This window comes from Sciurus carolinensis, chromosome 18 (assembly GCF_902686445.1).
Source record: "Sciurus carolinensis chromosome 18, mSciCar1.2, whole genome shotgun sequence".
NCBI classification, from domain to species: domain Eukaryota; kingdom Metazoa; phylum Chordata; class Mammalia; order Rodentia; family Sciuridae; genus Sciurus; species Sciurus carolinensis.
The window spans coordinates 34,775,966-34,803,486 of NC_062230.1; the positions used below are offsets into that span (position 1 = coordinate 34,775,966).

Here is a 27,521-nt window from a genome sequence, read left to right on the forward strand (position 1 = left end):
CCGGGACCACGACTCCCGAGAGGCAACGCGTGCCCCGCGCGTCACGTGCGTCTGACCATGCGCTCTCAGGGTTTCCGGGGCCGGTGGTGTTTACTTCCGGCAGCAGGCGACCCGCTCATGGTGAGGAGGGTGGTGAGGAGGGTGGCGAGGAGGGTGGCGGGCAGGCGGTGACGTGCGGCACTTCGGGGCCGAGGTCGGGGCCGCCGCTGGTAGGCACGCCTGGTTTCTGACTCGGGGCGTCCGGGTGACGGGGCTCCGGCGTGGGTGCCACTTGCCCTTCCCCGGCTCAGCCGGGTCACGTGGGCCCGCCGGGTGAGCGCTAACCTCGCGGAGCGCTCGCCGCGTGGCAGGTAGTCGGTTGAGGATCGTGCGATCGTTACCTCGTTCGGCGTATCCTGAGTCGACTCTAAAAGGTGAAGAAACAGCGGGGCGCGGTGGCGCTCGCCTGTTACCTTCGCTGCCCGGGAGGCTGGGGCAGGAGGATCGCAAGTTCGAGGCCAGCCCGGGCAACTTAGTGAGACCCTGTCTTAAAATAAAAAAGGGACTTTGGATGAGGCTCAGTTCCAGAGCGCCTCTGGGTTCAGTCCCCCGAACCACAAAGTAAACCAATCAACAAACCAGTTGATGAAAAGAGTAAATAAAAGTGAAGAAATTGAGGCTCAGAGGAGGAGTAATGTGCCTAAGAACTCTCACTAGTGACGGAGCTAGGATTGGAACCCGCATCCGGCTCCCAAGCCCAGAGCTTTTCCCCTGCACTATTTAATAGCTAACGTTCTTGGTGTTATGTGTTGGGGCCTCCCTGCCTCACTCTGCTACTGATTCTCCCGCCACAGCTAGCCATTAGAAAATGGCAGTTCCCTCCAGCACCAGGATAACGAATAAACCAGGTGGTATTTATTACTGTGATAAATATTTCATGGATTTGTTGCCCGAGTTTCCTCCTAGGGCACGATTAGTTTACTCCTTGGGGAAATGTCCACCCAGCCTTATGGATCCAGTGTCCCGTGTTGGCTCTCCCTGTTTGTTGAATGAAAGAAGCCTTCTTTTCTGTTTTCACTTGGAATTTCCTGGGGGAAAGAGGACCAGTTTGAGAGTCAGACACCTCCCATCCCTGCATTCATTCCACTGTGTGGCCTTGGGTAAATTTCTTAGCCTTTCTGGGGTTCGTTTCCTTACTGGAAAAAAAGAAGTAGTAGTGCTTGTCCAGACCAGCATTTGTGAAGTTCACATGGAGTAAAGCAACTGGCTTTCCTATTCTCCCCTCCTCTGGCAGTACTGGTGACACTGCAGGATTGGTGGGAGCCTCCTTGTGCGGTGCTTTGCAGATGTGCATTGTGTGATTGGGGGCACTGTCGAATTCCATGAGAAAGTATCTCCTGTTTCCCTTCCAGGCTGCCCTCTTCCGAGCTGTGCCAAGGTTGCAGGGGCCAACTGCCTGGGGAAGGCCTCTCCATGGGCTGTGGTTCTGCAGTGGGCAGGAGGATCCCAAGAGGTGGGTGGGGAGCAGGTCTCCCACCTTGAAGGAGAAACCACCAAGTGCAGAGCACGAGAAATTCCAGATGGTCTACCGCTTTAATGCCATCAGAGCCTTTGGGTATGTGTCTCGACTGAAGGTGGCCCAGACAGCCCTGACGGTGGTGGCCCTGCCACCTGGCTTCTACTGGTACTCCCAGGGCCTCATGACTTTGAACTCACTGTGCCTCCTGAGCGGGATAGCTGGCTTTGCCCTGGCCATGCTGTGCTGGATGAGCCATTTCTTCCGGAGACTGGTGGGCATCCTGTATGTGAATGAGTCGGGCACCATGCTGAGGGTGGCCCACCTGACCTTCTGGGGCTGGCGGCAGGACACGTACTGTCCTGTGGCAGATGTGATGCCCCTGACCGAAACCAAGGACCGGCCCCAGGACCTGTTCGTACGTATCCAGCAGTACAGCGGAAAGCAGACCTTCTATCTCACCCTGCGCCACGGACGCATCCTGGACAGAGAGCGTTTTACGCAGGTGTTTGGGACACTGGACAGTCTCAAGTGATCAGCTTGGATCTGGACCCTGGGTACCCTCTGCCACCTGGATCTCTGATGGGAAGGCTGAAGGTTTGGGCACAGCTGGCACAGGGGATTCCCTAGGACCCCTGGAAACTTGTCTTTTGAATGAAGAAATTTATGAAGTGGAAAGTAGTGACCAGGTTTACGAAAAAGGCCCTCAGTGCAGAGTCTTCCTGTACCTGACATTCATTCAGATAATGGCCAGAGTTTCTGTTAAAAAGGCAACTGTTGGAGGAAGCTGTGCCAGGCCACTTGGCCTGCAGCTACAAAACTGGAAGCCCAAGAGGCATGGCAAGGGGCACAGGATCTGGAGTTAAGAGACTTGAGTGCTGCCAGTTCTCAGCTCCTGGTCTGGGCAGCAGATTGACTTCCTGTGATTTCACATATTTAAAACAGATGGGACTCTTCTCTGTCTCATGGGATAAATGTGAGAGTAACAGTGTGGGCTGTGGGCTGAAACTCAGTGGTGGAGCACTTGTCTAGCATGTGTGCGACCCTGGCTTCAATCTGTAGAACAAACAAACCAATAAATGCCAAGTACTTTGCAAACGCAGTAGCCCAGAGCAAATATGAAGCCTTTGATCACAGGTTACAGCCTGGAGAGAGCCTCGCGGGCAGTGGGGATTTCCAGGGCCTGTGCTGAGACCCCACACAGTCAGCAGAGGGTGGTGAAGCCTTGAGTGGACTGGTCAGTGCACGCTTGGGTGTCGTTCACTGGACCATGATGCCTGTGCTAAGGTTTCCTTCTCCGCCCAGAGGAACTCTCCACTGGCATGGTATTTAATAAATAAAAGCATTACAGGCATTACTCCATAATTAATGATGTGTTTATTACATAGTTCATAATGATAAAGTGGAAGGAAGCCTTGGTCTTTATAACTTGGTCCCTCAGAAGTCATTAGCTAAATGTTTTGTAGCCTTTCAATCTTTTTTAAGTTATAATAACATGTACATTAACAAATTTGTTCTTTTAACCATTTTAAAATGTACAGTTCGAGACATGAAATACATTTACAGCTGGGCTTGGTGGCACACACCTATAATCCCAGCAACTTAGGAGGCAAAGGCAAGGCAGGAAGATCATAAGTTCAAGGCCAGCCTTAGCAATTTAACGAGACCCTGTCTCAAAAAAATTTTAAAAGGTTTGGGATGTAGCTTAGTGATAGAGCACACTGGGGTTCAGTCCATAGTACTGCAAAGGAAAAAAATCACAGATGTGTACAGCCCTCGCCACTATTTCCAAAATGTTTTCATCATCCCAAACAGAATCTCTGTCCCCATTCTATCCCTGCCCCCAGGCCTTAGGCAGGCTGCTTTCTGGCTCTGCATATGCTGACTCTGGGTTTGAGTGGATCATGCAGTATTTACCTCTTGTGTTTGGCTTCTTCAACTTGCATAATGTTTTTGTATCCCATGTTGTGTCACCCACTTTGTGGCACAAATTCCTGTTTTATGACTGAATAATAATTCTATTTTTCCATCACCTGTTGATGGGCATTTGGATGGTCTTCACCTTTTGGCTGCTGTGAATAATGCTGAGACGAACATTGGTCTCCAAGTGTCTTGAGTCCCTGCTCGCAGTCCTTTGGGTACATACTAAGAAGTGATCCTAGGTGGGTGTGTTAGCTTCCCGTGGTTGAGAAAAGGTACCTGAGATAAATCAGCTGAGAGAGGAAAGGCTTACTTTGGCTCAGAGGTTTTATCTTGGTTTCAGGTTTTGGTTCAAGGTCACTTGGCTGTTGTACTTTGGGCCTGTGGCAGCGGGGTACATCGTGGTAAAAGTGCGAGGCTCCCTCCTGGGAGCCAGGAAGGGGCCAGGGTCCCAGTATCCCCTTCAAGGACAAACCCACAGTGACCTAACTTCCTCCACTTTTCTCTTAAAGGTTCCCCCACCTCCCAGTAGCTCCGCAGGCTGACCACCAAGCCTTTAACACGTGGGCCTTTGGAGGACTGCCAAGCCAGGGCATATGACAAATTTTTTCAGTACCTGCCAAACCTTTCCATAATGGCTGCACCATTTTGTATTCTTACTACTGGTGTACAAGGGGTTGCTTTCCAGGGTTTTGGTAATAGCCATCCTAATAGAGTGGCATCCCATCGTGCTTTCAAGCTTTTAAAAACATTATGCTATGCTAGAAGTTGGTCTTTGCTTCGTATTATAATACAAGAGTATAAGTATTCATTTATGAATATTCATTTAAAATATTCAGAAATTGCAAAGTATTGCACCGAGTGGATGTAGCAGGTGCTTTAAACCTTTACTTTGTGTTTGTCAGTTTTTAGTTACTGTGACCAAAATACCTGACAAGAACGATAGGGAGGAAAAGTTCATTTGGGGTCACAGTGTCAGAGGTTCAGTCCGTGCCCAGCCGACTCCATTGCTCTGCACCTGAGGTGAGGCGGGAGGGCGTGGTGGAGAAAGCCTCTCCTCAGTGGCGTCTGGGAAGCAGAGCTCGGAGCCAGGGACAACTGGAAAGCCCAGGGGCGGCCCCCAGTGGCCTGTCTTCCCCCCGCGTGCCCCACCTACCTGCAGTTACCACTGGTTAGTCCTTTCAACTTCCTGACCCATCAAATGGATCAGTCCACTAGCTTACAGCTCTTGTGATTTAATCATTTCACCTCCCCCAGTATTAACACGAGCTTTTGGGGGGCATCTCATATCTAAACCGTAACTAGGTCATTCTCATTTTTTTCATTAATAAGAATGTGGAAATGAAAAGTTGGACTCAATTCATGTACAATGAATCAGAATGCATTCTGTTGTCATGTACAACTAATTAGAACTAATAACAAGTAAATTAAAAAGAATGTTGTATTCTTCCTCTGTGGACTGAAAATGGTATTTTGAGAAAAATGACTTTTCTTTTTTTCATATATTGCAGTGCTGTGGATTGAACCCAGGGCCTCCGGTGGGCTAGGCAAGTGCTCTACCATGGAGCCACATCACCAGCCCAAGAGTGGCCTTTTCTTTTTCTTCAGTACTAGGTATCGAACCCAGGGTGCTCTCCCCCTGAGCTACAACCTCAACACTTATTTTTTATTTTGAGATGGTTTCACTAAGTTGCACAGCCTGACCTTGAACTTGTGATCTTCCTGCTTCAGCCTCCCAAGTTGCTGGGATCATAGACATGGGCCACCACATTGGGTCCAAAAGTGACTTAAAAAAATAATCAGTTAACACAAAGGAAGTTAGATGTTTTTGTTATTAATTTTTTGCATTTCAGAGAAGCAAATAAAACAATTCAGAAGCGTTTGCCCCTGTGGGCTTCCAGATGTCATTCATTCCGCCTGAACTTTACAGGTGTCTGCCTTGCGCAGTCACTGGCTAATGCAAGATTTTCACCTTTGTGGAGCTTGTGGTGGGGTGTGTGGTGTGTGTGGCTGTTAAATGAATGTATGGCATTACAGATGGTGACAAGTACAAAGAAAGGGTCGGATGGTCTGAAGCAAGACGGGAGGAGAGGCATGGTGGGAGGGACTTAGCCCTGGACCTGAAGTGGAAGCAGGAGGTGGGCACTGAGGGAGCAGCAGGCATGTGCTTCTGCACTGGACGAGGTGAGGGCAGTTGCCAAGGGAGGACCCTGGATTTCATGCCAATCACTATGGAAGTGAGTCCGTCTGGTTTTCCTAGACAGGGCTGTGGGTGCAGGGCATGCTCTTGAAATGCACTGATTCTGTAGGTGTGCCCCAGATCCTGGCAGTGGGCCTGGCCGGGCCTGGAGGTCCTTAAACCCATTCTGAAGTGCCGACTCTTCAGGATAAATGGCATGTGGTTCCATTGACTTAGTTGTATGATGACCCTGTTTTCAAAACGTCACCCGGGCCCATGACCCGGCATCACTATCTGCAGGGTTCCCTGGTTGACTCTACTTTGCAGTCAGGGTTGGCAGCTGGCCCTGAAGGATCTGGCACCAGGGACTTGCCCTGGAAGGCAAGAGCCAGTTCCCATCAGTTTGGTGTTCCCTGTGTGGCCGGCTCAGGCAAGGCCAGCAGAGGGCACACGGAGCAGGTACGTTCTGAGCTAAGATCACAGCTCCTGTCGTCTCCTGTCGTGAGTGTCCTATGAGCTGGGTCTTCTGGAACACAGTCGGGGGGAGCTGTTCTGAACACTTGAAGTGAACAAGACAAAGGCAACAAGAGTCACCCATGCTCAGCCTTGTGGAGTCTGGTGGAGCTGTGTTCCTGTGCTTCCCATGTCAATCCAAGGCACCCCAAGTTTTGGGAATTACCCAAAGCCATGTGATGGGTGGGATGCGGCTCTACAAATGCAGGTGGGGGCTTCCATGCAGGTGTGGTGTGTATTCGGATTCTCCCCTCTAAAAACAACAACAAAAAATAATTGTTCCTTTGGGCTGCTGAGATGAAACTGCCACAGGCTGGGTGACTCAAAACAGCAGAGGCTGGGACGTCCCCTCAGGCTGACTCTGGTGGGGGCCGTTTCCTGGTTCATGGCTGCCATCTCCTGACCATGGCCTCACGTGGGGGAAGGGGTGAGGAGCACACTGGGGTCTCTTTCATAAAGGTGCTAATACCGTTCATGACCTAAACACCTTCCAAAGTCCCCACCTCCAAATACCACTGCTCTGGAGGTGAGGTTCCAGCATGAATCTTGCGGGGTGGGGAGGGCAAAGATTGACTCCAGAGTAATCATCTCAGAAATACCCAAGAATACATGTGAAGATGTTCATTTAAATATTTCTAACCAAAAAAAAGTCTTAAGTTTCCCTTAGTAGGTAACATAGTTAAATAAATGTTGGTAGGTCCATACTGTGGCTCTCACGTGACCCTTAAAAAGAAGGAGGTTGATCCACATCTGCTGCTGTGGCAAGGTGACCGTGGGTGGCATTAAGTGAAGAGAGCAAAGCACAGAACAACATGGTTGGCAGCGGTCACCCCTGGGGAGGGCAGTGGGGGCAGGTGGATGAGACAGGAAGTCTTCCATTTTCAGCTTTTTACCCTTCTGATAAGGTTTGACTTTTCACAACGAGCCATAGCTGTCCTTAATAAGTGAAGAAGGATTGTGTATGCAGGCTCCCCCAGCTTTCTAAAGCAGGGAGAAGTTTCCCAGCCTTATTCCAATTCTGAACTCTGAAGCTGAGTGGACACAGGAAACCCACAGTCCTGTGACCTGACTGTGTTTGTCCCTCGCAGAGTGGCTTTCCTTCCTGTCTGGACTTTGCAACCCCCTCCCACCCCGCATGTGCTGTGGGTGTATCATTTAGATATGGAGGACAGGGTGGTCTGGCCTGTCGAGTTTCCATACGGTTGTCACTTGGACCTTCGTGGGGTCTGCTCTGATCCGGTCGATGTTCCTGGCTTGCATGTCAGGTAGCACATGGCACTCAAAGTCCAGTGACAGCTGTTGCCCTTCCTACTGTTACCAAGCCTGAGCCTCACCTTGTCACAGGCCAGGTGTCTACCCACCTCCCTGCCCATCATTCAGTCTCCATGTCAAATGCCCTCCCAGACGGGTTCAGTGGGCGCCGTGCCTCGCTGGGGACAGCCTGGTGAATTGCCCAAGCAACTCCAGTTGGCGCTTTCCTTTAGCTGCTGTTTTATGACTTCAGGACACGTAAGTTCCTTAATGGAAAGCAACAGGGTCCCATCGAACCCCAGGCAGAGTCCAACTTTTATGGCCTTGTTTTGATCCTGTGGCATTCAACCATAAAATCTTGCCTGATGAGAGCTAATCAGGCTGGGCTGATACCATCTGGCCATGTTTATACCAACTCGAGGGACAAAACATTCTTTTTACTGACTTACAGTTGAAATAGTCCAGCGTCAGGCCTGTACCTGTGTTGGGAAATGGATTTAATGTTTACGAGTGGAAACTCTGCTCTATAATGTTGTTAGAATTCTATCTGAGGCACACTCACCTGTTCATGAAGAGGCAGCATCAAAGGAATGTTAAACACCTACTATGTGCCAGTGATTATTACATTATTTTATTTAATTTTGCCAGTAGCTATTTGAGTTGGAGCACCCCAGGGAGGCAGTAGAATGCAGGGGTGAAGCACATGATTCCGAAGCTAGGTTTCTTGTCTGTGTGAATCCCAGCCCTGCTGGGAGCTGGGCCAGTCACATAACCTCTCTTTGTGCCTTGGTTTCTTCACTTGCGAAGATGATAACAGTATATCATTGGGAGGACTAAGGGACCTATTATGTGAAAAGCACTTAGAATAATGGTGCTTAGTCCAGGGAAGTACTCAAGAAATATTAGTATTTACTATAATCACCCACATTTGGCAGGTGAGGCTCAGAGAGGTGAACTGCCTTGTTCAGGGTCACCCAGCTAAAAAGTGGCAGAGCTGAGTCATTCTACTGGCCTGTCCTGCCTCACAAGAGGGGAGGGAAGGACAGAATATAGAAAACAGTGTCTTTTAAAAGAGTATTTGACCTTGAGGTTCTGGTATCTTTAATCCAGCTGCCTTAGAAATGTGCATTTGGAGCTCACACTAGTGCTGAACAGTCCTTGTCAATTTTCCAAGGCCTACCAGGCCCGGTGGTGCCCAACCTGTAATCCCAGCAACTCAGGAGGCTGAGGCAGGAGGATCACAATGCCAGTCTCAGCAACTTAAAGAGGCCCTGTTTCAAAAAAGAGGGCTGGGGGTGTGGCTTAGTGGTTAAGTGCCCCTGGGCTCAGTTCCTGGTACCCAAACCAGGTGGCTGAGTACTTGACAGTCCCATCCCACCCAGTCCTTCATGGGCTGCATGCACGTGTCCACACTGCTCTTTCTTCCATAAATCATATGGATCAAATCCTGGCCTCCAAGTGGCGAGGCTGAGAAGGCGCTCCTAACCCCTTCAGGCTTCAGTTTCCTCATATTAAACATAGGTCTGCAGAACCTCATAGTTTCCTTGTGAGAATTTTAAAGCACCATCAGAACAGGATGCTTTCCTGGGTTCAACCTCCAGCACCGCCAAAAAAAAAAGAAAAAGAACAGGATGCTTGACAGATGTGAAAAAGAGACGATCAGCACTGTTTACACAGGATTATTGCTTAAAAGTACACTTTATGGTAAATACTGCCTTCCAGGCTAATTGTCTCATAGGCTTGTTGGCTGTCCCAGCTGGAAGGCCCGTGGAAGTATGTGATCCAAACCGTACATTTTACAGCTGAGGAAAATGAGGACCTCGAGCACCATAGCTCCAGCTGGGGCAGAGGCGGCTCCAGCTCAGGACACCGGAGCCAGAGCGTGGCCATCTCCGCAGTGCCTCCTAGCGGCTCTGGGCCTTCTCTGGGTTGTTTCTGCTCCCACTTTATTCCAGTCGTAGCTACTGGAGACTCTGAATTGGTGAGGCCCAAACATTAGGAGTTTTAGAAACCTCTTTAGGGCGGTCCTAACACCTCAGTGGTGAGGATGACCGTCCGGGGCTTTGGACTCTGCTTTTCCTCCCCTCTCCGGCCCGCCTCGCTGTCCTCGTCCCCCAGGCTGCTGGCCATGGTGGACTGCCACAGCTTCCTAACTGCTCTCCCCGCCTCCCTGCTCCTCCTGGGGAGCCCTCAGGAGTTTTTCTGGAGCATGCTCTGGAGACCCCCGCTCCAGACCTTTGGTGGCCCCATGTCCCACGGGGAAGGCTCCTGCTGCTCAGCGTAGCAGAGGAGGCCCCAGGGGACCGGGCCCTGCCTTCCTGCTTGACTCTGTCAGAGCCTCATCTTGTCTGCTATTCGTGATCTAGCGATAAGGACCTCTGAGACGCCTGCGCGGGCCCTGCCTTCCGCCTTTGTCTGGTGTGATCTTCTGAAATGCCCCTGTCGCTCTGGTCAGTCACCCCTTCACCTTGGAGGTGAAACTCGGGCTTAACCTCTGCCCTGCTGACTGAGGCCTGGCCTTGTGCCCCTGCAGCAGGCAGTGTCTGTCTCGTCCCTGCACTAGGTGGTTGTCCCCTTTCCTGGCCAGAACATTAGCTGAGAGGATGGCGCCTCGTCCATCCCAACATCCCTGTCGCTGGTACGAGCGTAATGGTGATGACCTCAGTGCTTTCTGAGCCCAGGGTGACTCACACACGTCTATATGAGGTATACAATAGGTGCTTCATAAGTGCTTATCAAATAATTGTGTGTAACAAGACCATTTCTAACTCAGAAAGTCCACACTCATGCTGATTTTCCATTATAAATATTTTTTTAATTTAAGAATACTGATTAACACAGGAAACATTTAATTCATGGAATTGTGCATGTGGTCATCAGTTACATTGTGGCATGTTAATTTCCTTATCATTTATTGGCACTGTCAACAGAGTACTGTAAACAAGATCACTTTGTGTGCATGAGTCTGCAATGCTCCCTAGCTGCGGTTTCTACCATGAGCTGATATAGAGATAGGATAGATATACAGATATGCTAATGCTGAGCACAATTTTGCATGGTTACTGAGCGTCAGTAAAAATTATAAAAAACACCCATTTATAATAAAAGGGAGGATGTGCTAAGACTTGCTAGTACTGGACTTGGTTTTCTGTAAAAGTGACAATACTCACTAGAGACGTTCACTAGACTTGATGGTTCTAATGGGTGATGGGTTCATCTCCAGACCCCCACAGAAGTGCTTCCTCCTGGGCTCTGCCCTGGACAGCAACCTGTCCACTGGGCTCCCAGCATCTTCTCCAACCTCTTCTTGGTTTCTACCATCTTGAGCTCTGCCAAAACTTCTTTTCCTTGAACTTCCTCCAGCTCACTCCCACCCCACAAAGAGGACATCTCAGGAGCTCATGTCCCAAGTCGACAAGAACTTGGGAAAGGCTTCAGCATTTTACGAGCAGTAACTTCCCTTGGTAAGGAGTGAACGATAAGTCCAGAAATGACTTTCCAGATGAAGTGATCTCACTCCTCTATGGACACCCAGCGGGGAGGGAACAGAACGCCGAGCCACGTCCTCCACTGAAGAGAGCCAAGTGTCCCACCGTGGCCAGGCTCAAAATCCGTCGGACTCCAAGAACCTTATGGAACGTCTGCACCCGGTGCTGAGGTTCTCAGGAGAAGGCGTTCATCACCGGATACGTGCCTCATGGTTGGTCTGCGATGTTCTTGTTCGTTAATAAGGCTGGAGCCTTGGGACGCTGCCTGTGGGGTCGGCTCCCCAGTGAAGGAGTGAGCCTGTGAACCGCTGCGCTCCTGCCCTGTCTGCTTGGGGAACTCTTGCTCATTCTGCAAAGTCCTGTTCAGACGTTACTTTCTCCTTGAAAGTTCCTCTAAACTTTAGGCAGACTGGGGTCCTCCCTCCCCTCAGACTCGCTGAGGCTCCACGCCCACCTCTGTCATTGCGCTCGCCACTCTGATTTAGGTGTTGGTCTTAGAATCTGTCGTTCCCTATGGGTAGTGAGTTCTTTGAGAGCAGGGACTACGTTTTATTTCCTGTGTGTTTTCCAGGGCCTGGGGTGGCACAGGGATTTCATGAAAGTTTGATGAGCGGTGGAGACTGATGTATTAAAAAAAGCGTACAAATGAGTGAGAGGGAGGCATCCAGCCTCACTTCGTTGGCAGTGCAAACATGACCTTAGGAAAAGCGGCAGTGTGGCCGCAGACTGCAGGAGGGCAGAGAACCGGGATCCATGGGTCTGTCCAGCTCCGTCAGACATTTCATTTCTCAACAAAAAAAGGTTGATGACCAAGTGTGAGGAAGAGTGGAAGCTGAATCTTTGGATGATTAGTTACTGAAAGAGCAAAATGCTGAATTGGGAACCTTGACACGTCCGTCTTCCAAAAGAGTCCACCAAGGCACCAGGAGGCGAAGAGGCTCCCCTCTGGTCACAGAATGCAAGCCAGACTCTCCATCTACCCACGAGATATGCCTCGTGGCTGCAGGACCCTCAGGTGCTCATTTTAGGAGCATCTGACGTCAGATCAGTTCTGATAATGTCTTGGCTCCAGCCCAGATACTGGGGCCTCAGCCACAGCCTGTTCAACCACGTAAGAATCATCTACCTGTGGTCTCCAGCTCTGGCACCTCAGGCAGAGTGGAGTTCAGAGGCAAGCACAAGGAAGCCACCTCCAACCACAGGTTGCTTTCCCAAGTGCAGGGCTCTGGTGTCTTTCCTTCACCAACTCCCTCAGGAAGAAACCTCATCCAGCAGCGGCCCGCTGGTGGATCAGCTCTGCTCAGAAGCAGCGCGAAGGCGGATGAATGAAAGCTGAGAAGGGGCCTCCCGGGAGAGGGGTCAAGAGTCAGACCCCAAGGGGCCCCAGATGGGATGAAGCGGTTCTGGGCTTGTGCTCTTTGGGGGACAGGCTCGTTCTTCTGACCTTCCAGCTCATGTGTGTCCCCTGCATGCTCAGGCCGCAGTCTTGGCCGCACACACAGGGAGGAGGGTATGGGGATGGAGGGTGTCAGTAGGAGTTGGTCCACCTGGAGATCCTCCAAGGGCAGAAGCCCATCAGGGGTGGAACTGAGGGTTCAGAGGACCCAGGAGCATGGTGAGGAGTGGTCCTAGTCTCCAGGGCCAGAGGCCCCCCTTCCCCAAGCTCCATCCTGTGCCGCTTTGCTGGTTCCTGGGAACGGTCCAGGTCTGCACCGAACCAAGCATGGGGTGCTCAGAGCTCCAGGCGCGGGGGAAGGAGGGGAGGGCATGTTTGCTTGCATAGGGTGAGGGGAAGCCGGCCATCTCTGATGACACGGCCTGGAACCCAAGGCCCTGACCACCAGCCTCAGGCGTGGGTGGGACTCCCTTGACTGGCTTCCAAAGAAATTGTTGGGGTGAGGTGGGCTGAAATATGGCCAGGACCAAAGGGCCCTTTCCAAGACTGTGTCCAGGACGGAAACCAACCGGCACCGGCTCTGCTGGGAGGAAGATCAAAACCAGCCCACCTCCCTTCCCCTCCCCACAACCACCAAAAATCCCCTCCCCACAATAACCCTTCAGTTCATGCATTCGCCTCTGACACTTCTAAGTGGAAACATGAATTAGGCAAACTAATCAATTGACAACTGTTGAGATCGGCTTCTCTGAGTGTCGTGGAAATGGCTTTTCTACTTGAACTCTGCTAAGATGTCGCTGAAAATATTGAGGAACAGGTGAGCATGGTGATCCCTGAAGACCAGAGTGGGACGGAAACGGATGGACTTGTCGCCACAGCCCCCCAACACCACACCTGGGGAAGAGGCAGGAGGCGGTTAGGTGGGGGCTGCGGCCTGTGCCAGGAGCGCAGGGAGGACACTCACCCGCCACTGGCCCACCCTGGTCCTCCCGCCCGGGCTCTGCCTGACCTTCGGCTCGCCAGCCCCCTCCCCAGCCCCCTCCCCGCGGCCCTCCTCCTCTTCTCCCCCTCCCGCCTGGTGCCCTCCAGAAGCTCATGGCGTGCGGGATAGGAAACAAGCAAGCAGCTGAGAGCGGTGTGGGTGTGAGCGGCTGGGGCAGAGGCACCGGCTGACGCTGGCGGCCAGCGGGCAGCTCCCACCTCCCCTGCCCGCTGGGATGGAACCCAGGGCCTCCCCACAGCCCCGGGCTCTCTCATTTTAAAAAGGAGGCTGATTATCCCTGGCCTTTAGGGCTGCTGCAGGGCTTCTACAAGAAGCCAGGAAAAGCCATGAAAAAAAGATCCAACTTTGTGCCTGACACGTAGTAGGTGCTCTAATCACATCAAAATGTCCCCCTCCCCACTGGGAACCCTTGGGCGGCTTCCCGGAGCTCCTGGGTAGTCAGCTTCCCGAGCTGATGCACAGGCTCCTGGCGTGGGCCTGCGTCCCTGTCTGCCCCACCTCCCTGTTCTTCTGCCCCTCCACCTGTCAGCCCCACCTCACTCAGCTGTGCCCGCATGCTTCCCCTCCTTCCCCACCTGGCCCAGCCCTGTCCCTTGGTCAATCTGGGGTGAAGTGCCACCTTCGAGCAGCCTTCCCTGGCTTCCGGCCCCCGCCGCTGCCCCGCCTGGTGGTCTCACCCTTCCCCTTCCCCAGGGTTCGTGATCGCAGTAGATTGCAAAATGCCGTGCTCCCTGCCCCTTCCAGGGAGACTGCACCTCCCCGAAGGAGGGACCCCGAGGACTTCTTCACAGTGACTGTGGACACTGCTGGAGCTCAGTATCCATCCTGGGCCTCCTTACCTTTGTTTCTGGCAATTAAAATGAGTTTGTTCCGTATGGATTCATCTGGAGTGTCGAAGGAGCAAAAGGTACCGCGTCCCCTCACCCTGCTGATGAACTGGGGGTACCGGGCCTGCAGTAGGGTGACAGGGGGTGTCAGAGCCATCACCTGGGCCCCAGCTGGGCTCGATGGCTGTGCTTTCTCAGATGCCTCTCCTGGCCCAGCCCTTGGGACTCTGCCTGGACTGTAGGACCACTGTTGGGTGAAGAGCTCTGGCTCTGGAGGCGTCCGGGCCTGGGTCCAGAACCCAGCTGTCTCCTCCACACTGCAGCCCTGGGTGGCACGTCCGTGGCCCACACCTGCTTCCTCTTCTGTAAACTGAAGATGCAAAAGCCACTGACCCTAAGGACCTGTGCAGAGAATTCAATGGGACATTGCACCTACTAAGTGCCAAGTCCTATGCCCAGGGCCTGGCACTTAGTAGGTGCTCTATAGATATTAGCCATCTCTATTATTAGCTGTTCTAGGAAGGTGGTCCTTCTAGAAGGAATGCTCCCTCTCATTGAAAGCTTTGGGGTTGGGGATGCACTGGGTTGGATGGTACCCAGCTGCCCCATTTGGAACTTTGAAAATGACCTTGTTTGGAAATAGGGACTTTGCAGAGGTAGCGAGTCAGGTTAAGATGAGTCCTTCGGAACGAAGGTAAGCCCTAACCCAAGACAGCTGTCCTGCTTACAAGATGGGAGTTCGGACACAAGCAGAGAGGGAAGGAGGCCAGGGGATGGAGGTCATATCCACAGGCCCAGGACTGCCAAGGAACCAGTAGCCCCCAGGAGCTGGGTGAGGCGGAACCTCCTGGAAGAACCTGCCCTCCCAGAACCTCGATTCGAGGTTTCTGGCCTCCAGAACGGTGTGAGAATAAGTTCTCATCTTAAGCCACCCAGTTGGCAGCAGTTTGGGCACACAGTCCCTGGACCGCAGGTCCATCCCTTCCTGCTCTCCACCGTCCACGTGAAGGACAGTGGCCAAGGCCTGGGTAACGTGGAGGCCTTTCAGGGCACTGGCAGCAGAGCTGTGAGAGCGGGTCTTCTTTCATGGCCACTCCCGGTAGTAACTGGAGGTAAAGCCATGCTCTGGCGGTGATGGAACCCCTCACACACCAGCAGGTGGTCTTCAGGGTGGCCGGGATCCAGGTCTGTTCACTGGGTCATACCTTGGGGCCACACACACACACACACACTCATACACACACACACACACTCATACACACACACACACACTCATACACACACACACACACTCATACACACACACACACACACTCATACACACACACACACACTCATACACACACACACACACTCATACACACTCACACACACACACACACACACACTTATACACACACACACACACACACTCATACATACACACACACACACACTCATACACACACACACACACACACACACACGCTTAGTGGCTGTTGGCTGAATGAGTGAGTGCAGGGCAGTAAGAGCCCCGGCCCCTCCTCCAGGCCGGGCTCCGATGGCCTGTGCATCTGCCATGTGCATCCGCGCAAGGATCTTCCCCTCGGTTCACCCATTCCCCCTGATTATTTTAGGGCATTCCTATAGTCCCAACTCCTTCTTGCTTACAGTTTTCTGAGATCCCAGCAGGGACCAAGAATCCCTCCCTCTAAATTAGCCCCCATTCGGGTTCTCAGAAGCAGGATGCCAGGTCCCTGGAACCCTTTTTGGCGCTGTCTTCACCTGGGCCTGTTCTGCCAGGGAGGCTTGACTTCACTCCGCAAGCTGCCCATGGTGATGGCTCATGGGGAGGGCAGCCCCGGGTCCACCTGACCTTCAGGAAGGGATCAGCTCCAGACAAGGGGCAGCCCCAGGACACCAAGATCCCTGTCTGGTCTGGACCCTCGGACAACCAGAGCAGGGCCCCCATGTCTCCCAGGGAAATAAGTGCCACCTGTCACTTCTGCCCATGCCGCTTCCCCCAGTGTGAAAGCTCCCCAGCTGGATGGACATTTCCCTGGTGCTCTGCCCCTCTGCCAACCTCAGTTTAAATTCTGACCCAGTTCAAGAGAAGTCCGTTTCTGGACTCCATCCGGAGCACACCCACTGGGGTTCTCAGCTGTCTTCCGAGTTACACTGACCCCTTCAGAGTCTTCGCAGTCAGGCAGACCTGCGTTTCAAGCTTGGTTCCCTCACTGCTGCCTGGGCCTGGGCAAAGGATGCATCTCCCCAAGCCTCCATCTTCTCCTCCAGAAAATGAGGATAGTCATATTTTCCTGAAGTCATTCTGAGTTAAGGTTTCCAGGTAAAAATACAATGTCAAACTAAATTTGAATTTCAGATAGACAACCAATAATTTTATAAAGTATAACTGTGTCCTAAGTGTTGCAGGCATGGGATATGCTTCTGCTAAAAAAAAAAAAAAAAAAAACAAAAAACAAAAACAAACAAACAAAAAAAACCAGTTGCTGTTTCTCCAACTTAACAGGGCATCTTGCATCTTATGTTCTAATTTGCTAAATCTGGCAACCATGCATGGGAGTGGGGCTGAGCCCCTGACTCCTCTGGTACCCAAATCCAAGTTCTGGATCTTGAATTTCTGCGATTTAAATTTAACGTTGGTCCTGCCTTTCCCTCACGAAATATGGCAACTCTATTCTAAACATTAAACAAGATAAGTCCTTAACACACTGTCTGGCACATCAAGTTCTCAATTAATGGAAGTTATTATCATTAGGTCCTTAATCATGGCAGAGAGGTAAACATCGGCAAAGAACACAGACCATCAACGTCATGACCACCAGCATGAAGATCATCACCATCACCATCACCATCACCATCTCCATCATCACCATCAACATCATCACCATCACCATCACCATCACCATCTCCATCATCACCATCAACATCATCACCATCACCATCACTGTCAATACCATCACCATCAACATCTCCATCATCACATCACCATCAACATCATCACCATCACCACCACCGTCAATACCATCACCATCACCATCAATATCATCACCACCACCGTCAATACCATTACCATCACCATCACCATCATCACATCAACATCATCACCACCACTGTCAATACCATCACCATCACCATCACCATCATCACCACCACCGTCAATACCATCACCATCACCAATATCATCACCACCACCGTCAATACCATCACCATCACCATCACCATCATCATATCAACATCATCACCATCACCACCACTGTGAATACCATCACCATCAACATCATCACCATCACCACCACCGTCAATACCATCACCATCACCATCAACATCATCACATCAACATCATCACCATCACCACCACTGTCAATATCATCACCATCAACATCATCGCCATCACCATCAACACTATCATCACCTCTTCAGTGAGCTTCTGCTCATGTCATAGATAAATGGATGTTTCAAGATCCCAGGGGAGGGGCTCTTTGAGACCAGCTACCTGGAGAAAGTCACCCCTCCTTCCCTCCTGTGGGCTCTGCTGGCCAGTCCTGGAAACACTGGTTCTTTCTAACCACCTCCCACTAGACCCCAAGTCTAGGAGAGGGCATTTGTGTGTGTTGGACAAAAAGCTCGAATGCAAAGCGGTATTGCCCAGGGGCTGGTGAAAGGTGATGAGTCCAAACTGAAACATGCTCTAAGTTTAAAATATACATCAGATTTTAAAGGTTGAGAAAAAGAATCTGAAATATCACATTATTTGCTTTCCATATTGGTGACCTGTTGAAATGATAATATTGTGGGTATAATGTGTTAAGTAAAATATATTCTTAAAATCAATTGTACCTCCTCCTGTCTACTTTTCGCCTGGCTTCTAGAACATTTAACATTACCTATGGCTTGCTGCAGATCCCAGGGACCAGGACTGCTGCGAAGGGAGTAGTGGAAGGCAGAGCGGAAGAGGGAATGAGGAACAGGCCAGGGTGAGAGGCAGTGCGCGGGATGCTCTTCAAGGAGGGATGTGACAGAGTCGGGAGCGGGCGGTGGGGTCGGTGTGGAGCAGTGCGGGTGCCTTCTCTGCAGGGTGGCCTGCTCAGGACTGCCAAACAGCAGGTGCAGGGCCACACTGAGGGGCCCAGCTGTGACCCTGGGGGTGTGGGCACCTGATGGTAGGGCTCGGGGGGTACCTGGAGGTCCAGCAGCCCCGTGAGCAGGGCCTTCCCAGCACGGGCCGCGTTATCCAGCAGGTCCTCCCGCTTGATGACGTTGATGACCTCGGCCAGCAGCAAGTTCTTAGACGGGTCCCCCAGCCAGGTGTTGAAGATCCGGTAAGGCTGGAAGGAGGTGGGTGTCAGGAGGCTCCGCGGCCACTCCGTGCAGGGCCCCCAGCCCTGCACACCTTCTCCTCTGGAGAGCAGAGAAACTCACCAGGGAGCCCCTGCCAGGGCCAGGAGGGGAGCACCCCCGCCCCCCAGAATCCTTCCAACAACCACCCTCCGGGCAGGAACGCTCTGGGGAGACCAAGTCCCCGCTCCTCGGAGATGCGTCAGGCCTGGGGAAGCCGGGACAGTAGGCCCTTCACTTGGGGCCTGCACTGATTATCACGGGATGCGTCCCCAGGGGGTTTTGTCACCATGTGGAAATCACGGAGTGAGCATACCACAAACTAAGATGCCGCTAGGTCACAGGGGATGCAATCCGGGGGGACCACCGTGACATCTGGGGTTTGCTGTTGACCAAAATCTCATCCTGGGGTGGGTGACCAGGCTGTGATCCTTGTTTTATAGGGCAGAGGTTCTGAGGGGTGAGGGACTCACAGAGGGGAGCCAGACTGGGCTGCGGGCACTCCGCCCCGCACAGGTGACCTGCCTTACGCACGCTCCAGCTGTTCAGGGCGCGGCTGTGGCCAGCGAAAACACGCCCCCCAGCCTCCGGGAAGTGTGACCCAGCTTCATGGAACGTGGAAGTGTCATGTGGGATTTCTGGGATGGCTGCTGAGGACAGGAAGGGGCCACCTTTTCATTCCTTTCTATTTCTTTCCTACTGCCTAGAATTGAGGTCTGACGCCTGGAATTCCAGTCGCCCTTTCAGATCACAAGGTAGTCTTCTTGAGGGTAGAAGCGACATGTAGGGATGATGGGAGGGAGGATTCTGAGCCCCTGCTGGCTCTCTCTCTCTCTGCACATGGAAATGACGATCTGTTTATACGCACAGCAGTACAGGGCAGTGGTTTAGAGCGTGGGCTCTGGGTTTGAATCCTGGCTTTGTCACTTACAGGCTGTGTGACCATGGACAACTTATTAACTTTTCTGCGCCTGTATCCCCATAAGTAAAATGGGAATAAAATTAACACCTGTTGGTTAGATCGTTGGGAGGATTATACGAACACATGGAGTGCTTAGCATAGGGCAGTGTTCGGTCTGACTTGGCAGCTGTTAGTCTTATTGAAGTCTGACAGTGGACGGCTGTGCAGAGGGACTTGCAGAGAGAGCTGGGGTGGCCGTGACCATCAGCTAACTATAGTGGTAAGCGGGGCCGTCCAACACCACGGAGACACACCGGGCCTGAGTTCCCCGAGAGAGGCGTGGTTCTGGGGAGGGCGCGCCCTTGCCTGTGACCTGCGGGCCCACTCACAGCGCTGGGTCTGAGCTCCTCCTTGTGGAAGAAGCCCCCCGTCATCATCTTCTTGCTGAAGGTCATCACGTCTGCTGGGTCGTCCAAGCCCCAGTGCTCGTGGGCCCAGAACTTGCCAGTGCATCCTCCTCCGGTCTGGACCTCGTCCACCAGGAAGGCACAGCCGTGCTGTCCCCAGACAGGAGACAGGACGGAGAAATAAACACCTGCAGAGGCCAGTGGCCCCCGCCCCGCGCAGTGACCAGCCAGCCAACCCAGAACCCAGCCATGTCTCCTTGCTGGCTAAGCTGCAGAGCAGACCCACGTTCCTGGGTGGTGCCAATCAAAACCAAGCCTTCCAGCAGAGGGGCAGTTCCAGCCCGAGCTGCACTGGTCGCTGAGTGTGTCCAGAGGCTGCCGAGCTGGGACAAGCAGGGCCACCGAGAGCCACACCAAGCCTATTTGGTTTGGCTTCAGTCCTGGGATGGACCCGTCAGAAGGGACTGTGTCCACGCAGGAGGGGACCCACCTCCTACGCTCAGGTGCCACATTCTACCTGTTGCCCTGCCCATTGCTAACATGGTACTTGTGTCTAAACCAACTCACGACTTACAGCGTTTATCTGGGAACTTACTGGCCACACACCACAACCCGTTCAAGTAGACACATGATCTTAACTTAATAGTTTGACTTCGGGGCCCCACTGACCACAGCCGACTGAAATATGAGGGTGGGGTCTCTGGAGAGGAAAGGGAGGAGGCTGAGGCCTCCCCAGGAACCGCTTAATTATCGAGAAAGCTCCAAACAAAGACAGCAATAAGATTTTAAAGAAGTGTCTGCCCTCCGGCCTCCCGCCTCCATGACGTGACCGCAGCTGCACGTTGGGAAATTCCATGGGTTCCAAAGCTCACTCTTTGCTCCGGGAATGCAACCCACAAGCCCCCATGGCCTTGCCCTGTCCCCTGACCTTCCTGGTGATGTCTCTCAGCTTGCGGAAGAAGTCGTCCGAGGCGTGGTTGTCTCCACCCTCCGACTGGATGGGTTCCACGATGACCCCAGCCACCGTCTTCTTCTTTTTCCGATATTTCACGATCAGGTCCTCCACCTGGAAACCAAAGGGGAAGGGACAGCAGCTTGCCAAGATGACACGGCCTCCCGGAGGCTCCCAGGTTGTGTCCACAGAGGGCGTCTGGGGCTCTGCCAACCCCGTGGAACGGTACTGAGAGTGCTGGGCCGTTTTGGGGACCAGCGTGGGGTCCATTAGGAGCGCGTAGCTGCCAGCGTCTGACCCGAGGTTGGCGCTAGTGCTGGGGGAGGCAAGCCCAGCCCTGGGGCAGGCGACTGCACCTCGGGAAACCCGGGTCCTGATCCGCAAGGCGGCTGTGGGCGGTGAGAGGATCGCCGTCCAGGAGAGCTCACCGCCCTTCCTGCGCACGGTCACCCTTGCGTGACTGTCGCTCTCCCGCTGGTGAGCGTCTTTTGGGCAGAATCTGAGATGGCGCCTCTCTAAGACACTGTTGCAAAGTTCATCTGCAGAGAGCGAGCCCACCAGGGCGGTGTGGAGTGGGTTGGGGGAGCACTCGGCATGTGCCGGGTGCAAACCGAGTTGAGCTCTAAGTACATACACCTCGTGTTCCAGACTCCATTCGACGAGATACAGTGTCTCCCTGATCATTTAGAAATACTAGTGACACACTGACATGTTAGGTTCAATAAAACGCTGTTAAAGTTAATGTCTTTTTATTTTTAAAAACCATGATGTTCGTCGAGATGGTGCACACCTGTAATCTCAGCGACTTGGGAGGCTGAGGCAGGAGGTTCAAAAATTCAAAGTCAGCATCTCAATTTTGCAAGTCCCCAAGCAGCTTAGTGAGACCCTGTCTCAAAGTTAAAAATAAAAAGGAAAAAAGGGCCGGGGATGCGGCTCCGTGGTGAAGGACCCCTGGGCTCGGTTCCCAGTACCAAAAAAAAAAAAAGGGTGACATCAATTGTAACAGCACTTTGTTGAACCTAATCTATCCAAACCATTATGTCAACACGTGATTAATATTTAAAATTTTTTAGTGCGATATTTTTATTTAGTTTTTCACATTAAGCCCTTGAAATACCATGCATATTTTATGAGCAGAGCGCCGCTCAGTCTGGACCAAGCGCACGAGCTCCCCCAACCCCTCCACAGAGCCCTGGGGATCGCTCTCCCTGCAGATGAGGAGGTGTCTCAGCCTGTCCCCGAGAACCATGAGCAGTGGAGAAGCTGGTACCAGAACTGGCAGATGAACGCCAGGTGGCAGGAAGAGGGTCTCACCGCCCTTCCCAATGTGGAACGGGAGGGGCATGAGGTCTCCCTGTCCCCGCGCCTCCCTTCCGGGGACCATGACCCACATCCCCACAGCGCCTGTCTGTCCTCCTGGGGCCTGGCCGGGGCTGGAGAGGAGGAGCAGGGAGGGAGCCGGGGGCGGGTTACCTCCTCCAGGCAGCGGGCCTCCTCCTGCTCGTTCTCCTTCACAAACTCTTCCAGAGGATATTTCAGGCGCGGGAACGGGGCGATGGGCCAGTCGAAGGACGGGATGTCAATCTTGTGAATGGCTTTGGAGTGTGTGGTTGCCAGACAACCTGAGTCCAGCAAGACAGAAAGGCAGGCGCTTGACTTGGGGCAGGGGCTCCGACCGTCTTCCAAAGGGTCACGATTTCAGCCCCAGACTTGCAATGCCCAGGGAGTCTCTGGCCTGCAGAGCCCAGCTCTTGTAACCTCCTGAAGCTGAAGCAGAGCCCGTGAACTGCTGTGTGTGTGTGTGCACGTGTGTGCGTGTGCACTCTGTCTGTGATTTACCACTTATTAGACACAAGCTCTGAAGATGAGAGACAAGGGTTTAGACCCCGGCCTCTGCCACTGAATGACCTTGGCAAGTTCCTTCCCTTGCCGACCCTCAATTTCCACATCTGCAGGGTGGACATGGCGGTGCCCCTCTTGGGGGACTCAGAACTGTGTAAACCGCCTGCGCCAGACCAAAGGCAGCGGTGCCATTGCTGCTGCTGCAGCCATGGCTCTAAATGCCACCCTGGGCCCACCCGTCCCTCCTTACCCATGGTCCTCCCGTGGAAAGCACCCATGAAGGAGAGGATGCTGTAGTCGGGGCACCCGGGAGCCTAGAACCAAGAGAGGCCAGCGTCAGTCGCCTCGTGAGGGCTGGGGACCCCTGTGGCCCCGGCAGCTGGAGGAGGACCCAGGTCTGTCGGAAGCACCACATCCCTCCCAGGCAGGAGTTGCAAGCTGGACGGAGACCCGACCCAGCCCCCGGATGTCCTGTTCTTTCACGCACTTAAAAATTAAGAAAAAAAGGTCACCAAATTTCAAACCAGTCCCACATGCATCTGAGCTTCCGGCTGCCCACAGGCTGTGCGGTTCCGGCCATTTCCTCCTGGCAGCAGGAGGTGGCCACAGTGCTCTCCGCCCACCCCTCCCGGCTGGGGCTTCTGAACTCAGCCAGTTCTGCTGTGGCCCTGCCCTCCTCAACTCGCAGGGGTCCCCGTGCTGCTGGGGGCTGTGAACCTGGCCTGCTGGGCGGGGCCATGGGGAGACCCAGGTTTCCCATCTCCTCCGTCTGCAGCTGCCCCGGGGTGGGGAGGACCAGGAAGCCAAGGCAAGAACTCCAACCCCTGCCTGGCCCCAGGAGAGGACACAGCTGGCCCTGCTTGCATGGCTTTCTGGTCCTCCACGGGGGACTCCAAACACCTGCCAGCTCACTCGCAGACGTGTGGGGCAGCCTCAGAGGCCACCGGGAGGTCCTGGCCGCGTTTTCCCTGAGACCTCTGGGCAAAACTCCAAGACCTCTTCCCACAAATTCCAAACTGCCTTCTGGCCACTTTTTCTCGGTCTCCAGATCACAAATGTAATTATCATGCGTATTTGAATGTAGCGACTAAAAACGAAGAAGGAAATCTGAAAACGCTGGTGGAAAGGACGCGCCTGGCTGTGGAGTGAGGGAAGCGCGGTCCTCGGGGAAGGAGGCGGGATAGGGGCCGTGAAGAAAAGGGTCAGAAGAGAAGAAAGAGAGGACATCTGGAGTTGAAGGAGCTTCACGGGAGCACGGAGGAGGCGAGGCACATTCACTAGCCGGGGTGAGATCAGGAAGCCTGCGGATCGGCAGCCGGGCCAGCCGCTGGCAAGCCAGCGAACTTCCCTGCAAGCCTCGTGATGTGGTCAGAGCAGTGTCCACGACTGACCCTCCCGTTTTCCCTAAGTCACGGCACGCGCGTCCAGCCCAAGGGACCGCCTTCTGAACTATTGCGGCTGAAGAGTATCGTGAACGTGGGCAGCGGCTGATGGAGAGGGTGCTGGGGATGGCACCCAGGGCCTTGCACGCCGGCTGCCCCCTCAGCCCTGTTGTTTTGAAGCAGCAGACACTTACGTTTGAACTTTACACTAAATGAAGACAAACCTGCTGTGGTGGGAGCTGGGTGGGGGTCTTGCCCTCCTCCTGTAATTGCCCCCAAGGGCTCTGGTGCTATAGGGAGGGGTGGAACCTTCTGGAGGCGGGGCTTAGAGGGAGGAAGTTAGGTCATTGGGGGCGTGTCCTCGAAGGGGATATTGAGACCCCTGGCTCTTCTCTGTCTCTTCCCAATCGCAGAGAGGTGGGCTGCCCCCTCGTCTCTGGTTCCCACCATGTTGGACTGACCCCAAAGGTCCTATTGCAAGAGGATTGAAACCTCTGAAACTTCAAGCCAAAGTAAACTTTTCCTCCTTCAAGTCGTTTATGCCAGGTATTTTGTGACAGCAACAGGAAGGTGACGGACATGGCCGTCAACTAGATTTCCCTGCAGCACCCCCTGCCACCTCCATTCCCAGCAGTGGCCTCCTTGGTGTCTCTGGGAACTATTAGGGTTCCATTTGAAACTCCCACATTTTACCAGTCCTTTCTGGGGACACAGGTGGTTTCCAGTCCTTTCTGGTCAGTGTCACTAACAGAACACTCTTTGTACACATTCGTGTTGGTGCTCTGGATTATTCTAGAGAATACGCGAATGGCCTTTGTAGATCTGTCAAATTCAGTCAGTTGTCCTGGGAAACTGTGAAGGCTGGTCAGAAAGAACTCTACTCGGTCCTGATGCCCAGGGAGGGAACTCCAAAGGGAGGATGCTTGGGAAGGACAGGCTGGGTTGACCCGTGTCTGCCCGAGGGGCTGGGCAGCTCCCCACAGCCGGATGGGGGCGGAGCCCACGGCACTCACCTGGTTAATCATGCAGGTGTCCAGCTCCTCTTTGGAGAAGCTCCTTTGCCCTCTTTCCTTGCTCTGCCAAAACAGAACAGAACAAAGTCTGAGACGCTGTGAAGACAGAGCCTCTCCCTTGCCCCCAGACTCTGGGCTGGTCTCCTGTGCTGATGGTGGCGTCCCCACGGCACAGCAGACTGTAGCTGGAGCTGGCAACGAAGGAAATGCATTAAGGTCCCGTCAGCACCAGCTGCGCCCTGTGGGAGGGCGCATGTCACACTGTAGAAGGAGTGCCACCCACTGGGTAGGTAGGTCTGGTACCAGGCCTTCCCACCACTCCACCCGGGATGTTGGTGAAGCTCCGTGCAGGCCCTCTCTGGAGTCCACCTGGGCCACCGACGTCTAACCGGCCGGCCTGTTGGGGTGACTGTCAGGCAAGGGGAGAGCGGGGCTCGTGCCCCAGACCTTACCCGGTACCACATGAAGATGGTCTTGAAGGCGTTCTCGTTGGAGCAGGAGCCACAGGCCATGGTGATGAGCTGGGACATCCCTCTGGGAGCCACCTGCAGCGAGGGAGCCAGCTGTGAGCCCAGGCCCTGGGGACAGCCAGCTGCACCTGCACCTGTCGCGCCCTGGCCCCACCGCTCCACATCAGGAGGCGGAGGGAGGGAGGCGGGGAGACGGGATGTCCTGGAGGAGCCGGGGTGGGAGGGTGGATTCCGGCTCTTCCGGAGGCAGGGGAGGAGCGCGGGGAGGCCTGAGGCCGGCAGAGGGGAGAGCAGGGCCAGAGAAGCCCGATCCGCACCTCCCGACGCAGCTGCTGCCCGTGGGCGCCGCACGCTCCAGGTGGGAAGCTGGGTCCCCAGAGACTTCGATCCTTGTAGCAACTAGACCTGAAACCTCAGGAGGACCGAGTGACTCGGGCGAGCTCCCGCCACAGGACAGACACCGCTTTCCCCTGGCTTCCCTGTGCCTTGCGCACAAAAACCCCTTTCCTTCAAGAGGAAAACTGGAAACAGAAGCAGCGGCCGGTCCTCCATCACCATCCTTTGCTGCCCCTGCCTGGGCCACCCCCGGGGTCGCAGGGCTGGGGTGGAGGTAGGGCTGCACAGTGGTGGGACCGTCCCCCCAACTCACAGAGAGCAAGGATTCCCGGAGCTTCTCCACGAAGTTCTCTGGAGGCAGGATGCCCAGCGCAGGTCTGTTGATGAAGGTGCTCTGCAAAAGACCAGACAACGGGCGGTGACCCCGGGCCCGGCCTGGGTCTCTGTCCATCTTTCCATAAGCGATGGTTCAAATAGGCCCCACGGGGCACGCAGGCTGCTGGGGTTCTGGCCGTGTCGATGACACGTCTCCTTCCTCTCCAGAGGAATTCGCTAGGCTTGCTCTGGATTTGCAGAGAGGGCGTCCTTGGTGGGGTGCGCCCTTATGATTAAATGAGATGCTGTATGGTGGGGGGCAGGGGAAAGGGAGGCGGGATCTCTTTGTTAAACGCCATCGGAATGGGAAGACGGACAGGTGCGCTCCGGGATGCAGAGCCCTGGAACTCATTCCCAGCTGGAGCCACCTGGGAAAGCAGGGGCCAGCTTCCCGTGACGTCCAGGGGCACTCGCCCTGTGGCCCAGCAACCCGCCCGAGATGCTTGCCCGGGAGACGGGGAAGCACACCCTCACGGAGACGGGGAGTGAACCTCTGTGGTGGCTTCCCTGGCCCCCAATTGGGAACAACTGCACTGTCCCTCCACTGGGAGGAGGGGAATCGGCCGTGGCTTACGCACAGCACGGAAGATGACCAGCCTGTCAAGACAATCCACCGACACGGGCGGCCACGTGGAGGGAGCTGAGTCGGACGCGGAGTGGAGAGGCCAGAAGCTACGGGCTGTGCGGTCTGTTTCCACTCGCATGACATTCTGGAAAAGGCAAACCCCCGGGGACAAGGACAGCCATAGCCAGGGTGACCCAGCTGGGAGGGGCGCGGGGGATGTTGGGGCAGGAACTGCTCCGTCTGGATTTTTTAAAAAATCAGGGTCAAAGCTGCTCAACGTAAAAGGTACTGTCATAAGTATTCTGAGTCTAATTCAGTGGCACTGAGGACGTTCTCAGCTTTGTGCCACCATCACGCCTGTGCACCTGCAGAACTGTCTATCTTCCCAAACTGTCGCCATGAAACCCTAGCTCCCAGTCCCCCCTCGCAACCCCCGGGAACCACATTTCTTCTCTGTTTCAAGGCACTCGCTCCTCTAGGGCCGTCCTGCAAGTGGAATCAGAGCGTCCGTCCTTTTGTGACTGGCTGATTACAGTTGGTCTGATGTCCTCAAGGTCATCTGTGTCGCTCCATGAGTCAAAATGTCTTTCCTTTTTATGGCTGAGTAATACTCCACTGCACGGAGAGAGTGCACTTGTTTATCCATTCATCACCGAGGGACACCTGAGTTGTCTCCACCGTTGGCCATTGAGAATGGCGGTGTGAACACAGGTAGACAGATGTGTCTAGGCTCAGGCTGTGCTTACAGACCCACGCACCTGCTGAAACTCACAGAACTGTACACCAAAAAGGGTGATTTTACTGTGTGGAAATTATACAATATATATATATTTTAAAGAATAAGAAAAAAAGGCACCATGAGGCCATG

General features: G+C 53.7%; 2 protein-coding genes across 4 annotated transcripts in view; one reads left to right on the forward strand and one right to left on the reverse strand.

The window, feature by feature from the left end:
• Positions 1–154: 154 nt before the first annotated feature.
• Positions 155–5,005, forward strand: Tmem186 (transmembrane protein 186). The gene is made up of 2 exons (XM_047532794.1): positions 155–413; positions 1,392–5,005. The coding sequence occupies exon 2, from the start codon at positions 1,560–1,562 to the stop codon at positions 2,028–2,030; it is 471 nt and encodes a 156-aa protein (XP_047388750.1). The 5' UTR covers positions 155–413; positions 1,392–1,559; the 3' UTR covers positions 2,031–5,005.
• A 5,135-nt stretch (positions 5,006–10,140) lies between these two features.
• Abat (4-aminobutyrate aminotransferase) overlaps positions 10,141–27,521 on the reverse strand; it is an 87,769-nt gene continuing 70,388 nt past the window's right edge. For all 3 annotated transcript variants that reach the window (XM_047533353.1, XM_047533354.1, XM_047533352.1), the window contains 10 exons: positions 26,027–26,107; positions 25,360–25,452; positions 24,908–24,970; positions 22,763–22,826; positions 22,144–22,292; positions 20,647–20,784; positions 19,701–19,868; positions 18,254–18,400; positions 14,085–14,196; positions 10,141–13,136 (listed from right to left, as the gene is read on the reverse strand). In XM_047533353.1, coding sequence (XP_047389309.1) covers positions 13,015–13,136; positions 14,085–14,196; positions 18,254–18,400; positions 19,701–19,868; positions 20,647–20,784; positions 22,144–22,292; positions 22,763–22,826; positions 24,908–24,970; positions 25,360–25,452; positions 26,027–26,107 — 1,137 coding nt within the window. In that variant the 3' untranslated portion in view covers positions 10,141–13,014. The remainder of the gene's footprint in view (positions 13,137–14,084; positions 14,197–18,253; positions 18,401–19,700; positions 19,869–20,646; positions 20,785–22,143; positions 22,293–22,762; positions 22,827–24,907; positions 24,971–25,359; positions 25,453–26,026; positions 26,108–27,521) is intronic.